The sequence below is a fragment of the Lipotes vexillifer genome, unplaced genomic scaffold (assembly GCF_000442215.2).
Source record: "Lipotes vexillifer unplaced genomic scaffold, Lipotes_vexillifer_v1.1 scaffold479, whole genome shotgun sequence".
Lineage (NCBI taxonomy): Eukaryota > Metazoa > Chordata > Mammalia > Artiodactyla > Lipotidae > Lipotes > Lipotes vexillifer.
Window position 1 is genome coordinate 1,555,139 of NW_006796443.1, and position 17,865 is coordinate 1,573,003.

Here is a 17,865-nt window from a genome sequence, read left to right on the forward strand (position 1 = left end):
TTGTGAACAAAATAAAATTAAAATCTAATGCTTATTTTTCATAGATTGTTAATAATAACTGATCATAGCTAATTCTTATGTCTGTTACTAAATTCAATTTGTTATTCTAGTTGAACATTAATAGTGAATATAATAAATATTTCGATTTTCAAGAAAGATTCCTTGTTTCTTCCTTTAGTTTACTCATTATTTTGAGATTTTTCAAACCACAGCATTTTTCTCTGAACCATGCTTTGCCTATATGATTATATTTCCAGGAGCTGTTACAAATTAATCATTTTTGCTATGCTCCTTCTTTTATGAGAAGTGTTTGTTTAACTTGCCATATATAAACAGACGTTTAAGGATTAACTTTCATGTGAAAAACTGCCTCCTAGTTAAGTCTTTTTAATCACATCTCTAGAGGAAAGCAAGCTAGCTTCAGATGTTTTTTTCTTTCTTTTCTTTCTTCAAGAATTTAAAATTGACTGTTTGTATATTATAACATAGAGAAGTTTGTAAATGCATGCATTCTCCTCAGCCTCACACACTGCAAATAAATCCATGCTTGTGCAAGATTTAAAGGACATAAAGTTATACAGTAAAACACAGATAAATTATTTGCCTTGAAAGTGACTATGTAAGGAGCATCTTTAAATTATCAATAGCCATAGCATCAGGATAGATAGACATTTTCCTGTTCCTCTGACTATCTCTCCCCAAACCCTCCCACAGGGAGTGCACCTCGGGGCCCATATTTACTTTTTTGCATTGTATTTGCTGTTTTTTGTATGCAGTGAAAAGAAGCAGACCTGCTGCATGCTGGAAACCATAAAATCATTTATAGCCATTCTTTCCTGTTTTCTTTCCTAATTCTATCCTCGTTTTAAAAGACAAAGTTATATACCATTTTACACTTTAAAAGTTGTTTGGTTTAACATTTATGGAGGCCTTAAAATGTCAGCTAACGTGTTAATTGGTGATGTTATTAAAATACGTAGGACATGGTCTTCGCTCCATTGAAGGTCACAGCCTGGTGGGAACACGAACATGCCATTCAGTTGTCATAGGTGCTGTTATACAGGTAGGAGGACACATTCGAGGGACAAAAGTGGGAGTGTTCACTTCCTCCTAGGGGGTGGGGAAGTCTTCCAGAGGTGGTGGCGCTAGATCAGAATTGAAATGATTGGGCGCATTCAAGACAGGCGATTGAGGAGGGGGCATTTAGGGCAGAGGGAGGAGCCTCTGGCAGGAGGGGCAAGCGAGAAGGTTGGACAGCATCATGCAGGGGTCTTCTCTGATACATATAGAAGTTTGGACTTTACGCTGCAGGCAGAAAAAAAAAAAAAGATACAAATGAATTCATTTACAAGACTGAAAAGGAACCACAGACCTAGAAAACAAACTTATGTTACCAAAGGGGAAAGAGGGGAATAGGATACATTAGGAGTGTGGAATTAAAATATACATACTTCTATGTACAAAACAGCCAAGCACAGGAAAGTATACTCAATATTTTGTAATAACCTTTAAGGGAAAGGAACCTGAAAAAGAATATGTGTGTGTGTGTGTGTGTGTGTGTGTGTGTGTGTGTGTGTGTGTGTGTATAAGTGAATCACTTTGCTGTATACCTGAAACTAACACAGCATTGTAAATCAGCTATACATCGATTAAAAAAAAAAGAGAGAACTAAGGAAGGATTTAAGCAGTGGCATAATGTAATCAGGTTTTCATTTTAGAAAATTACTCTAGTAACCATGTGAAGGAATATTAGATTATTTATGCTTTTTAGAAACAGCCTGATAGAACATAAGTAGACTAAACATTAACTTTTCTTCCTCATTGCCTTCAACAGAACTTTACAAAAATCTTAAAACACCCACTTTTATAATTTGAATTGCCAAAAGATGTGTTCTCTGGGTGAGTTATATTTTTATAGCATTTCAAGACTTTGTGATCAAGTTTAAGAATACAGACTTTCTACCTTGGGTAACTTTGGATGCTGCAGCAGGGCAGCTCACCACTTAACTCTTCCTTATTAATACCCTTTTCTTTCGCAGTCTTTTGCATCTAGTTGCCCAAGGCAAATGCTTACACTTTCCCTTGGTTCTTTTCTCTCTCTTGCCCTTCACGTCTATCAGCGAGGCCGGTAGATTCTGCCTCCAAAATAACGTCTCAAATTCCTCTACTTCTGTCGGTCTCAGTGATGCTACAACCTTAGTTCTATCCTCCCTGGTCTCTCCCTGGGACTCCTGCAGCAGCCTCCTAATTGGTCCTCCACTCTATCTCACCCATTTCCCCATTCTCACTGTCCCACTTCAGACAGTTCACTAGCTTTTTGCACTTAGAATAAAAAGCGAGCTCCCCTTTGTGGCCAGCATCGCCTGGCTGTTGTCTCCCTTCACCTCATCTCTTGACACTCTCCTTCTGCTGCAGCTGTTATTTGCTCTCACAGAGGCCTGCAAACACTTATTCACTTCTTCCAAGAAGCTCTTATAATTTGGTGCCTGACAAATACTCCGTGAACTTAATAGCGTAACGATATCATAATAACACTTTCTGCCATTTATTAAATATCTTCTGTAATCCAGATAGTGTGCTAAGTGCTCTCCAGGCATTATCTTATAATTAAACTAGATGCAACAAGCTTGTGAAGTTGGCATTATTATTTCCATATTTTAGGGGAGGAAACTGGGCACAGAGAGCTGAAGTAACTTACTCAGATTTATACTGCTAGTGTGTAGCGGAGCCTGCCTTGAAGTCTGTCTGTCGGATTCTAAGTCGGGCTTTATGGTACTGAAGTTTCAAAAGTGTTTTGTTATCATTAAATTTTAATGCTCTCACAATTCCTGGAGGACCATCTGAGAGCAGGCTCTAGAGGGAATCTTTTAATGAAACTGAAAGTAAACATTAGTGTGACCTAACTACCATATTAGAGACAACAAACTTTTCTCAATATTTTATGTCTTGTTGATAATAAAAGACAGTGTAGTGTAAAAGTCTGGAAGTAAACTCTGGAGTTCAAGCAAAAATGGGTTTAATCTCAGCATCTTCTTTTCATTCATATGGATCTCCATATCATATGTGCCAGGTAATGTTCTAGGTATTTGAGACACATCAGTGTGCAGTCCAGCGGGATGGATATAAAATGTTGGTTCTGTAAGCTGTTTTTGCCCTGGAGATTCACTGTAGCATTACTGATCTTCTGTGAATTCAGGATAGATGTGATCCATCTTGGACCCCCATCCCAAGGGGATCTATCTGAGTCAATCCCATGACATATTTCCTAAGGACAGTCTCATAGGAAGGCTGTAAGTTTAGTTTGCTATAAATAAAGTGTCCTTCCTTCTTCCTTTTTTTTTCCTTCCAGTTGAAATGAAACATTAAATTTAACTTTATTAGATATAATAAACTCAGGGAACTTATATTCTAATAGGGGTAGCACAATAAATTTAGTAAAATGTAAATTACATTATACATGAGAAGATGGAAAGTACTTTGTGTGGGGAAGTAAATAAGATCTGGATGGGGGAAAATATGGAGAGCATGTGTAATAGGAGGTCAGTGAGGTGGGTCTCATCCAGAAGGTGAGAGACTTGAAGGAGGTGAAGGAGTTGATCAGATGGATATTTGAGGGAAGAGCAGTCCAGGAGGAGAGAATAGGTAGTGTCCAGTCCTAAGGGACGTGCACGCACGACCACTTAAAAGAGAAGCATCATTGTGAATGGAGGTGACCAGGTGAAGGAGAGATACTAGATGAAGTCAGAGGGGTTCCAAGGATGTTGTTGGTGGCAATAAAATGAACTTGTATACATAAAGCACTTAGCACAGGGTCTAGCCCAGATTCCCAGAGCCCCTGCCCACCTCTTCCAGCCACAGCTCTTGCTGCTCCCCATTGCAAGCTCTACCCTGTGTTTATAACCAGAAACTCTGTGAAGATTCCCCAGATATCTGTGCTGTTTTATACCTTTCTGCTTCTTCACATACGTAAAATACCCTTCTCCCACTCCTTATCATTCTGACAGACTCCTTCAAGACCCACTTAAGGCTTTCCTCTGGGAGGACAACATCACTGACTCCCTCTGAGGCAGAGCTTCCTTCTTTGGGTTGCCATGCACCAGGCTTTGAGTATGTGTTTGTTACAGTAACACATAGCTGATGGTAACTGACATTTAATGAGCACTTACTATGTGCCATGCAGTAAATACCTTTACGTGTTTTTAAAATTAATTTCTCACAACAACAACCCTATAAGGTATGCCCTGTTGTCATCTCCATTTTATAGATGAATAAATAAAGCCATGAAGTTTATTGACTTGCCTAAGATCATCCAGCTACTAAGTGGTGGCACCAGGAGTTGATCACAGGTTTCTGGCTTCAGAGCCCATGCCTTCTTAACCATTACATTATACTGCACCTCCACCCTTCCACCATTTTACTATATACAAGTATATATGTACTTATATATGTACATGTACTCATCACACTGTATTGAAAAGTATTAGTTTTGTGCATGTGTCTTCCATAGTGTTTATGACTGCTTTGAGTCACCATGTTGAATTCACCTTTGCTCTTTGGGACTTTGCACATGTGTTCGCTTGTTGAATGGGGAGAATAAAATATTCTCTCATGTAATTTGCAAAGCATGAGAAATAATATTCAAAATGTTAATGATAGTGTGTCATTAATTTTGAAATTTATTTGGTTTTGAGTTTCATTTTAATCATGTTGTTGTGTTTCTGCTTCTCCCTAGACCAGTATTAAAGAGGGACAGCTGTTGAAGCAAACCAGTTCTTTCCAAAGATGGAAAAAGCGGTATTTCAAACTTCGAGGTCGTACACTTTATTATGCAAAGGACTCAAAGGTAATTCGAGAGAATACTAGTTGCAAGCCCTCGAAGGCTGTAGATGGAATTGAAATTTTGGTTCTATAAACTGTTTTTGTCTTGGGGCTCACTGTCATTACTGCTCTGATATAAATTCCATATGAATGTGATTCATCTTGGACCAAATCCCAAGGGGCTCTGTTTGAGTCAGTTTCATGCCATGTCCCCTAAGGACAATCTTATAGGACAGTCCTAGTGCAGTTTTCTTTCTTTCTTTTTTCCTTCCAAGTAAAATGAACAGTTAAGTGTAACCTTATTATATATAATAAACTCTAAATTTGGATTCCCCCCTTTCTTGCTACTTTTTACCCCATAAATCTTTTCCTGAAAATAAGAGAGAGAATTGCTGTAGTTGCTAAGAGTTCATACTCTGGTTTCAGACAAGAGTTTGTATCCCAATTCTAGCACATTCCAGTGGAGTGGCTGTGGACAGCATGTTGTTGAGAGGAGGCTTAAATGAAATTACATACATGAAGTGCTTACATAATACCTGGCACAAAACAATCACTCAATTATTCTAGCATCTAGAAATAAAAATCACAGTGAAACAGAATCAAGGCTTAAATAATTTTTATATACTAATTGAATGAAATAAGAATGATGTAGCTTTGGAAGAAAAAAGTTGTAATGATGAGCTTCCATTTAAAACGGATATTTTGCTGTTCCTTCAAAAATAAACTTTAAGGTGGGTACCCTCAGCTGGCACTGGAGCCCCACCAAAACAGCCCCCTGCCCTGTTAGACCTGGTGGACACCTTTGGCCAACACTAGTGTCCCACTAAAGTGGCTCCTGCCCCAGGGGTCAGCCCCACACACCAGAGCACCCACAACAGTTGCAACTGGGCCTTGCAGCCAGCCACACTGGGGTCCAGCCTTGCGTACAAGCACCCCCTCAGCAAGTGCAGCCAAGCCACAAAGGGGACACTCCTGGAGCATCTGGCCCTGGTAACCAAGGGAGACCATGCTCCTGGGCCCCACAGGATACCTTCTACACAAAGCCACTCTCTCAAGACCGGGGGACGTAGCTGATCTACGCAATATGTAGAAACAAACACAGAAAGTTAGGCAAAATGAAGAAACAAAGGAATATGTTCCAAATGAAAGAACTAGACAAACCCTCAGAAACAGATTGAATGAAATGGAGATAAGCAAACTTCCAGATAAGGTGTTCAAAGTAATGGTCATAAAGATACTCACTGAACTCAGTAGAAGAATAGAAGAGTGAGAATTTCAGCAAAGAGATAGAAAATAATAATGGAAATAAAAAATACACCAGAGGAAACCAACAGCAGATTAGATGACGCAGAAGAGAGGACCAGTGGTCTAGAAGATAAGGTAGTGGAAATCACCCAATCAGAGCAGTAAAAAGAAAAAGAAACCAAAAATTGGATAGTTTAAGGGACATCTTGGGCAACATCAAGTATACCAACATTCACATTATAAGGGTCCCAGAAGGGGAAGAGAGAATGAAAAGGACAGAAAACCTATTTGAAGAAATATGGCTGAAAACTTTCCTAACTTGGTGAAGGATACAGACATCCAGACCCAGGAAGTACAGAGAGACCCAAACAAAGTGAATCCAAAGGGACCCACACCAAGACACATTATAATTAAAATGCCAAAATGTTAAGCTAAAGAGAAAATCTTAAAAGCAACAAGAGAAAAACAACTAGTTACATACATGGGAGTCCCCATAAGACTGTCAGCTGACTTTTCAGCAAAAACTTTACAGAAGGGAGTGGCACAATATATTCAAAGTACTGAAAGGAGAAAACTTATAACCAAGAATATTCTATCCAGCAAGGCCATCATTCAGAATTGAGAGAGAGATAGAGTTTCCCAGACAAGCAATAGCTTGTCTACTTTATAGTTCATCACCACTAAACCAGTCTTACAAGAAATGTTAAAGAAATTTAAACAGAAAAGAAAAAATTATAACTAGAAATATGAAAATTATGAAAGACAATATCTCATCAGTAAAGGCAAAAATATAGTAAAGGTAGTGGATCAACCACCTATATAGCTAGTAAGAAGGTTAAAAAACAAAACTGGTAAAACCATATATATCTACAATAATTAGTTAAGGAATACACAGAGTAAGATAACATCAAAAACATAAAATGGTGGATGTAGTAAAAATGTAGTGCTTTTAGAACATGCTCAAACTTAAGCAACTGTCAACATAAAATAGACTGCTATATACAGAGGTTGTTGTATAAGGACCTCATGGTAACCACAAACCAAAAACTGATAACAGGTATACAAACAATAAAGAGAAAGGAATATAAACATAATACTAAAGAAAATCATCAAATCACAAGGGGAGGGCTTCCCTGGTGGCGCAGTGGTTGAGAGTCCACCTGCCGATGCAGGGGACACGGGTTCGTGCCCCAGTCCGGGAAGATCCCACACGCCACAGAGCGGCTGGGCCCGTGAGCCATGGCTGTTGAGCCTGTGCTCCGCAGCGGGAGAGGCCACCAGCAGTGAGAGGCCCGCGTACCGCAAAAAAAAAAAAAAAAAAAAAAAAAAAAAAAAAAAAACTTTAAATCAAGGGGAGAGAGCAAGAGAAGAAGAAGGGAACAGAGAAGAACAACAAAGATATAACCAGAAAACAATTCACAAAAATGGCAGTAAGTACATACTTATCAAGAATTACTTTAAATCTAAATGGACTAAATGCACCAATCAAAAGACACAGTGTGACTGAATAGATACAAAAAACAAGACCCATATATATGGTGCCTACAAGAGACTCACTTCAGATCTAAAGACACACACAGACTGAAAGTGAAGAGATGAAAAAGATATTCCATGCAAATAGAAATGAAAAGAAATATGGGATAGCAATACTTATATCAGACAATATAGATGTTAAAACAATAGACGTTAAAACAAAGACTGTAACAAGAGACAAAGAAGAACATTACCTAATGATAAAGGGATCAATCCAATAAGAAGATATAACACTACTAAATATACATATGCCCAGCAGAGGAGCACCTGAATATGTAAACCAAATATTAACAGACATAAAGGAGAAACTGACAGTAATACAATAATAGTAGGGGACTTTAACACCCCATTACATTAATGTAATGTAATCATTAGATGATTCAGACAGAAAATCAATAAGGAAACACTGGCCTTAAATGACACATTAGACTCGATGGGACTTAATAATATATACAGGACATTCCACCCCATAACAGCAGAATATACATTCTTTTCAAGTGCACATGGAACACTCCAGGACAGATCTTATATTAGGCTACAGATCTCAATAAATTTTAAAATACTGAAATCACATCAAGCATCTTTTCTGACCACAACAGTATGAGACTAGAAATCAACCGCAAGAAAAACTGGAATAAAACTCAAACACATGGAGTCTGAGCAACAAACTCAGTAACAACCAATGGGTCACTGAAGAAATCAAAGAGGATATCAAGAAATACCTTCAAACAAATTAAAATGGAAACACAGTGTTCCAAAATCTTTGGGACTCAGCAAAGGCAGTTCTAAGGGGGAATTTGATAGTAATACAGGCCTACCTCAGGAAACAAGAAAAATCTCAAATAAACAATCTAACCTTACACCTAGAGGGACGAGAAAAAGAAGAATAAACAAGTCCAGAGTTAGTAGAAGGAAGGAAATAGTAAAGTTACGAGCGAAATTAAATGAAATAGAGACTAAAAAACCCCACAAAAACCTAAAAGCAGGTTCTTTGGAAAGATAAATGAAATTGATAAACCTTTATCCAAAGTCATCAAGAAAAAAAGAGAGAGAGCCAAATAAATAAAATCGGAAATGAAAGAGAAGTTACAACTGACATCACAGAAATACAAAGGATCACAAGAGGTTACTATGAAAACTATATACCAACAAATTGGACAACCTGGGAGAACTGGATAAATTTCTCAAAACATACAATCTTCCAGAACTGAATCAGGAGGAAACAGAAAATCTGAACAGACTAATTAGTAGTAATGAATATAATGAAATATTAGCCATAAAGAATGAAATCTTGCCATTTGCAACAACATGGATGAACAGAGAAGGTATTATGCTGAGTGAAATAAGTCAGACAGAGAAAGACAAATACCATACAATCTCACTTACATGTGGAATCTAGAAAACAAAACAAATGAACAAACAAACCAAAACAGAAAGAGACTTACAGATACAGAGAACAAATGGGTGGTTGCCAGAGGGGAGGGTTAAATGTCCTGGGGATTTAATATATAGTATATGGAATATAATTAATAATATTGTAATAATTTTGTATGATGACAAATGGTTACTAGACTTATCATGGTGAGCATTTGATGGTGTATTTGATTGTCAAATTACTATGTTGTACGCTTGAAACTAACATAATATTGTACGTCAACTATACTTCAGTTTAAAAATATTAAGATTTATTGTTACTGTGGCAGTAGGATAATCGATCATTTCTATATTAAAAAACACGTGTTTGTGATATACTTAGTAGAGTAATACACCAGGAGGTAAAAAATAAATAAATAAACAAACAAACATAATTCTTAGTTTATGCAGCTGTGGAGGTAATAACAAAATAGAATAATCTTATTTTAAAAGTCATTATGTTCATGGTTATCCCTGATCTGGCTCCATTCTGACCTCTCACATTTATCTCCAGACAGCACTGACCACTCGATAGTCTCCCGCCTCGCCCCATGTTTTCCATCCCCAGGATGATTTTTCCTCTATCTCTACTTAAAGAAATTCCCTATTTTCTTTAAGGTCCCCCTAAAATTGTCTTCATTCCATTATTCACAAGAGAAAGCATTTGTTTTCTGCTGTGACCTTCCATAGCATTTTGTAGTGTCTGCTCTTCCACTTTTAATAGTCTCCCTTACTTAAAACTAGTTGTGTCTATTTCAGCTCCCATGCTAGATTATAAATTCCTTGTAGTCAGGGAACAAGTCTTACGGTCAGATTGGTTGGGTTGGAGTAGAGTTGCATAACCCCCTGGAGATCTTGGGGGGTGGTAAAAGTTATTAGATAAGGGAGCCTCTTTTTCTAGCAGTCCTAGAGGAGTGGTGTTATACCTGCCTCACTGGAAGAACATCGAATGACTGCGAACAAGGACCAGCTGACTCAAAGTGGGAAGGATACATTTATTTACTAGAATTTCCTAATTTCTCAATTGTCCATTTTAAAGATTTTATTTCTGTGGAGTTTTTAACACTGAAACTTTTTTGATTAAAATCACTTTTAAGCATAAAAAAGAAAATAAATGTTGGAGCCAGCAAAATAAATAAATAAAACTTCTTTTAAGAGTATAAAAGAAATGTCATCTTATATTTGCAGAGCACATGCACCATCTCATTTGAACACATTTACAGATGAGGAAGGTCACGTTCAAAAAGTTCAGTAACTGTCCGTGATCTGAGCCAGGACTAGTTCTCATTGTGGGGAGTGTGTGAGTATGTGTGTATGTCATACACTGAGTAGTAGGTTTCCCATAAACGATGCTTCTGGAGAGCACAGAGCATTTTTCAATGAAACAATATGCCAGGGGAGTTCTTTAAAGTCCTTTACAGTTTGGAATTTATGTGTTTGTTGAACTTTATGGTTTTACTCACCAAGCATCAGTAATTTCAGTTTTTTCTTCAGTTTTTCTTTCCCATTCCTGACATAGCTTCATGGTCATGATGTCACGGTAAAAAAAAAAAAAAAATACTAAGGAGCATTCAGTTAGGTTTGCACTTGACATGTTTGTGTTCTTTTTCATTAACAGTCTCTGATATTTGATGAAGTTGACCTCTCAGATGCCAGTGTAGCTGAAGCAAGCACAAAAAATGCTAACAACAGCTTCACGGTATGGTTATACTCTGGTAACTCCCCCCTCAAAAGATATAGAATGATCTTTCGTGAGCTTGTACTGAACGCCCTCTTTAATTGCCAGCTGTGTGTCACACGTGTTGGAGTTCTCACCAAGAACAGTAAACTTGATAAGTACATTGTAGACGCTAACACCCAATGTGTCATGATTGTTTGGGTCAATAAACCAATGTCTTAAATGTATTTTTTTTAAGTATTTATATAGTTTTCTTTTTAGACCTTCTAATTTTAGTGCCTTAAAATTTTCACCTCCCTTTAATGTTCAACTAATTCCGCTGTTCTTAAATATTCAAAAAGTTTGGTTTTTTACCTTCAATCTTAAAAATAATATTTTCTCCTCTCAATCTACAGTTACTCTAGTTGCTGTAGTTCAGGCCTTCGTTTCTTCTCACTTAGGTAATTCATCTGGCAGCTATTTAAAGAAGTGTCCTCTGTTTCAGTTAATTTTTTTCCAATTGCAAATCACATTGCTTAAAAGACCTCACTGGCTCGCCATCGCCTGTCAGCTTGCATCTGTAACTCTGCCGTAAAGTCCTGTAAAATCCTTCCTCAGCATTCTAGCATACTGATAATTATTCGTCCTTATACATCCCACCAGTCTAGCAGTTCTGTCTGAACCTAATGCTTTTTCCATTCCCTCTGACTTAAATGATCCCTCCTCCATCAACAGCTGTTGAAATTCTACCAATTCTTCAAAGCTTATCTCAGATATCCTGTACTTTTTCTACTTCTTTGATTACAAAAATATGAGTTAAATATGAATTGAGGATCCACCATGTGCTAGGCACTCATGCTAATAAATACAAGGGATTCAGAGAAAAAAAATATACACACACACACACACATATATATATATATATATATATATATATATATATATATATATCACTTCCCTCAAGATATTCATGGTGTAGTTCAGTGAAGTTCATCTGGGATTCTTTTTCTTAAAAGAATATTTAAATATTTATTTATTTTTTTGGTTGCACCAGGTCTTCGTTGCAGCAGGTGGGCTCCTTAGTTGCAGCTCCCGGGCTCCTTAGTTGTGGCTCGCCAGCTCCTTAGTTGCAGCACGTGGGCTCCTTAGTTGCAGCATGCATGTGGGATCTAGTTCCCTGACCAGGGATCGAACCCAGGCCCCCTGCTTTGGGAGTGTGGAGTCTTATTCACTGTGCCACTAGGGCGGTCCCTGGGATACTTTTACAGCTACATTTTCCTTAGGTCCTCTCAGGTGCATTGTTCTTGCTAGGTCGCTGACCCCTTCCACACTTCCTAGCCCCTGCCCTAGGAAGCTTTCCACTATGGACAGCAGTGTTTTGTGTTCATCCCCTAGGCGTGCCAAGGCAGGGAGGACAGACAGATAAACAAATACAGAGCAGTGCCATGATGGAGGTAAGCCCTGGTAAGGGTAGGGGATGGAGAAGCAGCAAATGAGTTCAGATTTAGTCATTGATTTATGGGCATGTGCGATAATTCATGCTGTGAATATTCCTCCCGCACCCCCTCCCCAGGGACAGTTGAGTTTGAGAAGAGAGAGGACAGCCAAGAATAGAATCCTGGGCAAAAGTTAAAATGTAAGTTTTGACCAATAAAGACTGAGAGAGAGCATTCTGTAGTATAGAGGAACATCAGGAGGCAGTGATTTATAAAAAGCCAGTAGAAGGGAGTTTCAAGACGGAAGTTGTTAAACATCAAATGCTATAGAGGTCAAGTCAAAGAAGAAAGGAAAAGTGTCTGTTGAATCTGTGAATCAGGAGGTCATCTGGTCACACTGATGTGAGTAGTTGCAGTGGAGGGTGGCACACAGTAGACTTCATGGCGAATGCTAAGTGGAAAGGCAGAGGGAGCCAGCACGGACTCCTTGTCCTACAAGTTTGGCGGTTAAAAGAAGGAGCAGGGCTTCCCTGGTGGCGCAGTGGTTGAGTCCGCCTGCCAATGCAGGGGACACGGGTTCGTGCCCCGGTCTGGGAGGATGCCACGGAGCGGCTGAGCCCGTGAGCCATGGCTGCTGAGCCTGCGCGTCCGGAGCCTGTGCTCCGCAACGGGAGAGGCCACAACAGTGAGAGGCCCGCGTACCGCAAAAAAAAAAAAAAAAAAAAAAAAAAAAAAAAAAAAAAAAAGGAGCAGACGTATACAACAAGAATGTTTAGGTTTGAAGAGGCAATTCTGGTTTTGTTGTTGTTGAGGATCTTTTGCTTTGTTTTTAAAATGAATTTTGAGTTGTCTATATGAAGAGAGGAAAGAATTGTTAGAATCAAAAGCTGAAGCTGCAGGAGAGAAAGGGAATAATTGTTGGAGCACGATTGCTGAGTAAACTGCAGGGGGTGGGACCCAGAGCACAGGTTAAGAGGTTAGCCTCGAATGGGAGACAGAAGGTTTATGGAAGTAGGTGTGGTCAGGTAGTTCATATATTTCAAACCCAAACACTACTCTTTTCTCAGTGAAATTGCAGATTAGGTCATATGCTATGAATAAGACTTTAGGAAGGTTTGGAGGAGCTTCTATAGAAAATAAGAATCGAAACTGAACAGGGACCAATAGAAGATTACTACGTAGTAAATAGTGTCCACCAGAGATTGGAGATAAGTAATGTTCTTAATTCCTGGGCCTATAGCATTTTCTTAAAGGTAGGAGTAAAGAAAAACAACTAAATTGGCCCAGGATTGATGATTTATAGGGCATACTGGACAGAAAGATAAAAAGGGATTGTTGGATGTTTGAGGGATCAGTAACTGATCCATCTTCCCCCTCTGAGTTCTCAGTTTTTGAGAATGGAGCATAAGGAATACGGGATGACTTTATTAATGGCTGAACAGGATCCAGTAACCACTAAGTACAGAGCTTCTGATAAGTTGTTGGAGGCCGGAGGGCAAAATGTTGCTTATTCTTCCTTCCTCCCAGGTGAAGGTCAGGTAAGGCGATTAACCTATCGGATTAACCACTTGTCTTCCCTGGGAAGTGAGCAATAGTTTTCTCCCCTCTGTGGAGACTCGTGGTGGGGTTGTGGATAAGGGGTTCTCCCCGACAAGGATCTAGAGTTCAGTCTGAGTGAGGGTTCCGAAATTTAAGATTTGGGAGAGGTTATTCAAATCCTTCGTACAGCTCTTTCTTGGACCTCCACCTGCATGCAGTCTCTCCTTTCGTACCTTCTCATAGAACTTACTATATTCCGCCTTGTGTTTGGCTAAGTACTTATGTTTCTTATAACCTCCTTGAGGATAGGGACACTGTTATACATTTGTATCTCATAGTACTTTATCCATAAGTATTTGTTGATTTTAATTAATAAGATGAAAGTTCATTTTGGGCATGAGGAGACTTTTTCGTTGAAATATTTTCAAGAAATTTCCAATGTTTCACTCAACCAAACTTCGTTTCTGAAGTTTGTTGGACGAGAAATGCGAGACTAAGCTGTTAGGCAGATTGCTTAGAGGTTTATAGCAAATCAGTTTGGTAGAACTTTCCAGGGTACAAAATGGAATAAGAGGTATGTTTTCAACCAGTAATTGACAATCCTCCCTATCTTTAAATATTTAAATGTTCCACCTTCCTGGGTTCCAGTGACTGCTGCTCGTGGTGTTATTTTGGCCAGTTCGTGTCAGAGGTTAATGGTGTAGTTTGGTGGTGTTATGGCTGGGGAATCCAGCGACAGCTGAATTCTGCCTCATTACAGCCACTACTCTTTGCCTTGAAGTCCCTAAGGATGATATATTGACAAGTGATAATAGTAAATGGAAAATCTATAATTAGTAAATGGAAAGTGGAAAAGCTGTGCTTTACCCAAAAAACCCAGTGTCAAACTCTAGTAAAATGGGTTCTACAGGGAGTGTTCTGGAGAGCAGGGCAGAAACTGACTTAGCTGGGGAAGTCATTCTGTGGTTATGAGCAAGCACTGAGACTGACTGAACTTCCAGAGGAGGGGACACAGACATCTTGAGGGTGGTGTCAAAGGATCTACAGACATGGTTATACCTACACGATGATTACTTTTAAACAGGCCTATGCTCCCATCCCTGGAGTTAATAATTGTCTTGTTTTTTGGGTTGTCTAAATTGCCTCAGGTATTGTATTAGTTTTCTGTTGTTTCGTAACAGATTAGTGGCATAAAACGATGCCTGTTTATTATCTCACAGTGTCCGTTGGTTTCACAGAATAGCTGGATTCCTCTGCTCCAGGTCTCACAATGTCAAAATAAATAGATATGATAAATTAAATACACACACATGCACGTGCACATACATATATACTTTTTAATTACCCTACATTGGGCTAATTTTGACCTAAGTTTGCATTTCTGGTTTTACAAGTGTCTTCTGCAGTAGGCAACAACAACAAAACCTACTAACGTTGAATGCATTTTCTGTGATGTTAGGTGTCAGTGATGTGATCGGGGAACAGAAGAGAACAGTTCCAGACAGGCTTATTGGCATTTTATGAGTGTTTAGGTTAATGTTCACAATTAATTTATTTGTAGTTTAAAATTCTACCATGACATTTTCTATGACTGTGGAATCAGTGAAACATTCTTAATTTTTTTTGTCCATTTTTAATTGTTTTCTTTTTTCTTTTATTGATATTTGCATGGTGTTTCGGAGTTTTATTTTCACTTTAACCTTTTTATCTTTAACATACCTCTGTGCTGTATGTGAATGTGCTCTTCTTATATTAAACTAGAGAGAATTGATTTCCCTTTGGTCATACTGTTGCCCCCCAGGGAAGGGATTGCAGATCTCCTGTTTAACTCAGGGCTCTTTCCTATTGCACAGTATTCTTTCCGTCTGTATAGACTTTGCCTCTGTTCTCTTTCTTCTCACATCCACAGCTCTCTTTGTCTCTTTCTCACTAATCATGGCATGTCTATCCCCAGCTTTTATTTAATTTTCCCAGTTGCAGAGCTTAAGACTGAAGTCAAACAGCCGGGGATTGGGTCGTGGCTTGGCCGTGTCTAGTTAGGTGACCCTAGACAAATTAGTTAACTGCTATAAATCTCAGTGTCCTTAACTTTAATTGAGGGTAAGAATGGTATCTGCCTCATAGGTTATGAGGATTAAATGAAATGTGATAATGCACCAAAATACCTAGCACAGTGATGAGCACGTACAGTTTGATACATGTTGGTGGCAACTGTTATCACAAACGTATTATCTCTTGATTCCCTTCACAAGTGACAGTATTGCCAACTTTTAAAAGTTTGGGAATTTTGAAAGAGAATATGGATGAACTTTATCTTGAGAAAACATTCCATGCTGCCTATTTCTCAGAGGTGTAGTGAAGATTTATTTCCACTTTTATCTAATATTAATAAGTATTGTTGGGAAAAGCAACCATTTTGTAACAAATGGAATACAGTTGTTCCTTGTTAGGTAAATGTTATTTGCTAAAGAAGAGCTTTTTAATGATTTGAAAGCCATCACAATGATGTGGTATACATTAGGCTTTCAAAGTGTACTGTTCAAATGACTGTTTTCTTTAAATTTTAATGAAGTTTGGGCTAAACCTTAAATAAATGAGTCATCATTTTTAAAGTCATCATTTACCATTTTACATTGGTAAAACTTCTTAGGAAGATTTGTAAAGAGAGCTTTTTTTTTTTGAACTAGAAAGAAATACAGAGGTAATTTATTTTGTTTATTTAACCACCCTTAGCATTGTTAGTGAGTGATCTACAAGTGTGTTTGAAGCACCATGGTTACTTCATATCCATGCTGGCTTAGTTGTATGGAAACAGATGCTATGTGGCAGCACTTATTTTTAGAACTAAATGAGCACTGAAACAGAGTCATTTTAGTTCAGGGGTCACTTGCCAAGGTAGACATGACTGAAAGTTGGTTAGCATTAGATGATGACTCTTCTGATGAGGTTTTTAAAAGTAGACATAAAAACAAAACAATACAGAGAATACTCTTACTGCACATAAAGTGCTGAAAATTATGCATTCATAGTGTAGTCGAAATGAGCAGACTGTGTTTTCATGGAAGGGGAAAATGTTCTTAAGAACTTGTTTCTTTCATGTTTACTTTCTGTTTGTTCTGTTTTCCTCTTAGCTTCCTCTCTGTTAATATAATTCACTTCATCTTCTCTCTTGAGATAACACATCCTTTGAACCTAAGGAAGTGTCAATTTACTTTTATCCATTAATAACTCAATCTTTAGATACATGGAAGTAATGAAAAGTTATTTTCTTTTTATATCACTTGTGAATGCACATTGCAAAACAGGCATTTAGATAAACATGTTAATATATAATCACTTAGATAAATAAGTTGCCTATTTTATTTGATAATATTTAGTCTACTCTGTACCTCTTATAACTGCTTTATGTCTGGTCACTCATTCACTTTTTTATATCAGTCTTATGAGGTAGGTTCTATTATGCTTCCCATTTTATAGGGGAGAAATCTGAAACAGAGAGGTCAACATCCAATACATATAAATAGCTAGAATCTGAACCCATCTGGGTTATATGGCCTCAATCTGTACTCTTGACTGCTCTGCTATCCTGCCTCTTTATTGTGGAGTTGTAAATGAGTATGATTCAGATAGTATTCCTGTGGTTGCTTTTTACACGTTCAGTTGTCTTTTCTCCTCCAAGTCAATCATAGAGTCTTTTTTTAAAATTTTATTTATTTATTTTTGGCTGCATTGGGTCTTCATTGCTGTGTGTGGGCTCTCTCTAGTTGCAGCGAGTGGAGGCTACTCTTCATTGTGGTGCCCAGTCTTCTCACTGCGGTGGCTTCTCTTGCTGTGGAGCACAGGCTATAGGCGCACGGGCTTCAGTAGTTGTAGCACGTGGGCTCAGTAGTTGTGGCTCACGGGCTTAGTTGCTCCTCGGCATGTGGGATCTTCCCGGACCAGGGCTCTAACCCATGTCTCCTGCTTTGGCAGGCAGATTCTTAACCACTGTGCCACCAGGGAAGCCCAGTCATAGAGTCTTATATTGTGTTACTAGATGTATCACAAGCACTTGCTGGTTGTACTACAAATTTAGAGCACTGTATTTTATTGTGAGCACTACATGTTAAATAGAAAGGTTGATAAAGACCTCACAGAGGCAGGTAACTAATATTATTTTAAAAGGTCCGGAAAATGGGATTGATTGACATTAAAGGGCACTTTTTTTTTTTTTTTTTTTTTTTT

At 38.3% G+C, this 17,865-nt stretch overlaps 1 protein-coding gene across 2 annotated transcripts in view; it reads left to right on the forward strand.

The window, feature by feature from the left end:
- Positions 1-17,865, forward strand: part of DGKH (diacylglycerol kinase eta) — a 169,066-nt gene that overhangs the window by 61,408 nt on the left and 89,793 nt on the right. For both annotated transcript variants that reach the window (XM_007468614.1, XM_007468613.1), the window contains exons 2-3: positions 4,733-4,843; positions 10,628-10,708. In XM_007468614.1, coding sequence (XP_007468676.1) covers positions 4,733-4,843; positions 10,628-10,708 — 192 coding nt within the window. The remainder of the gene's footprint in view (positions 1-4,732; positions 4,844-10,627; positions 10,709-17,865) is intronic.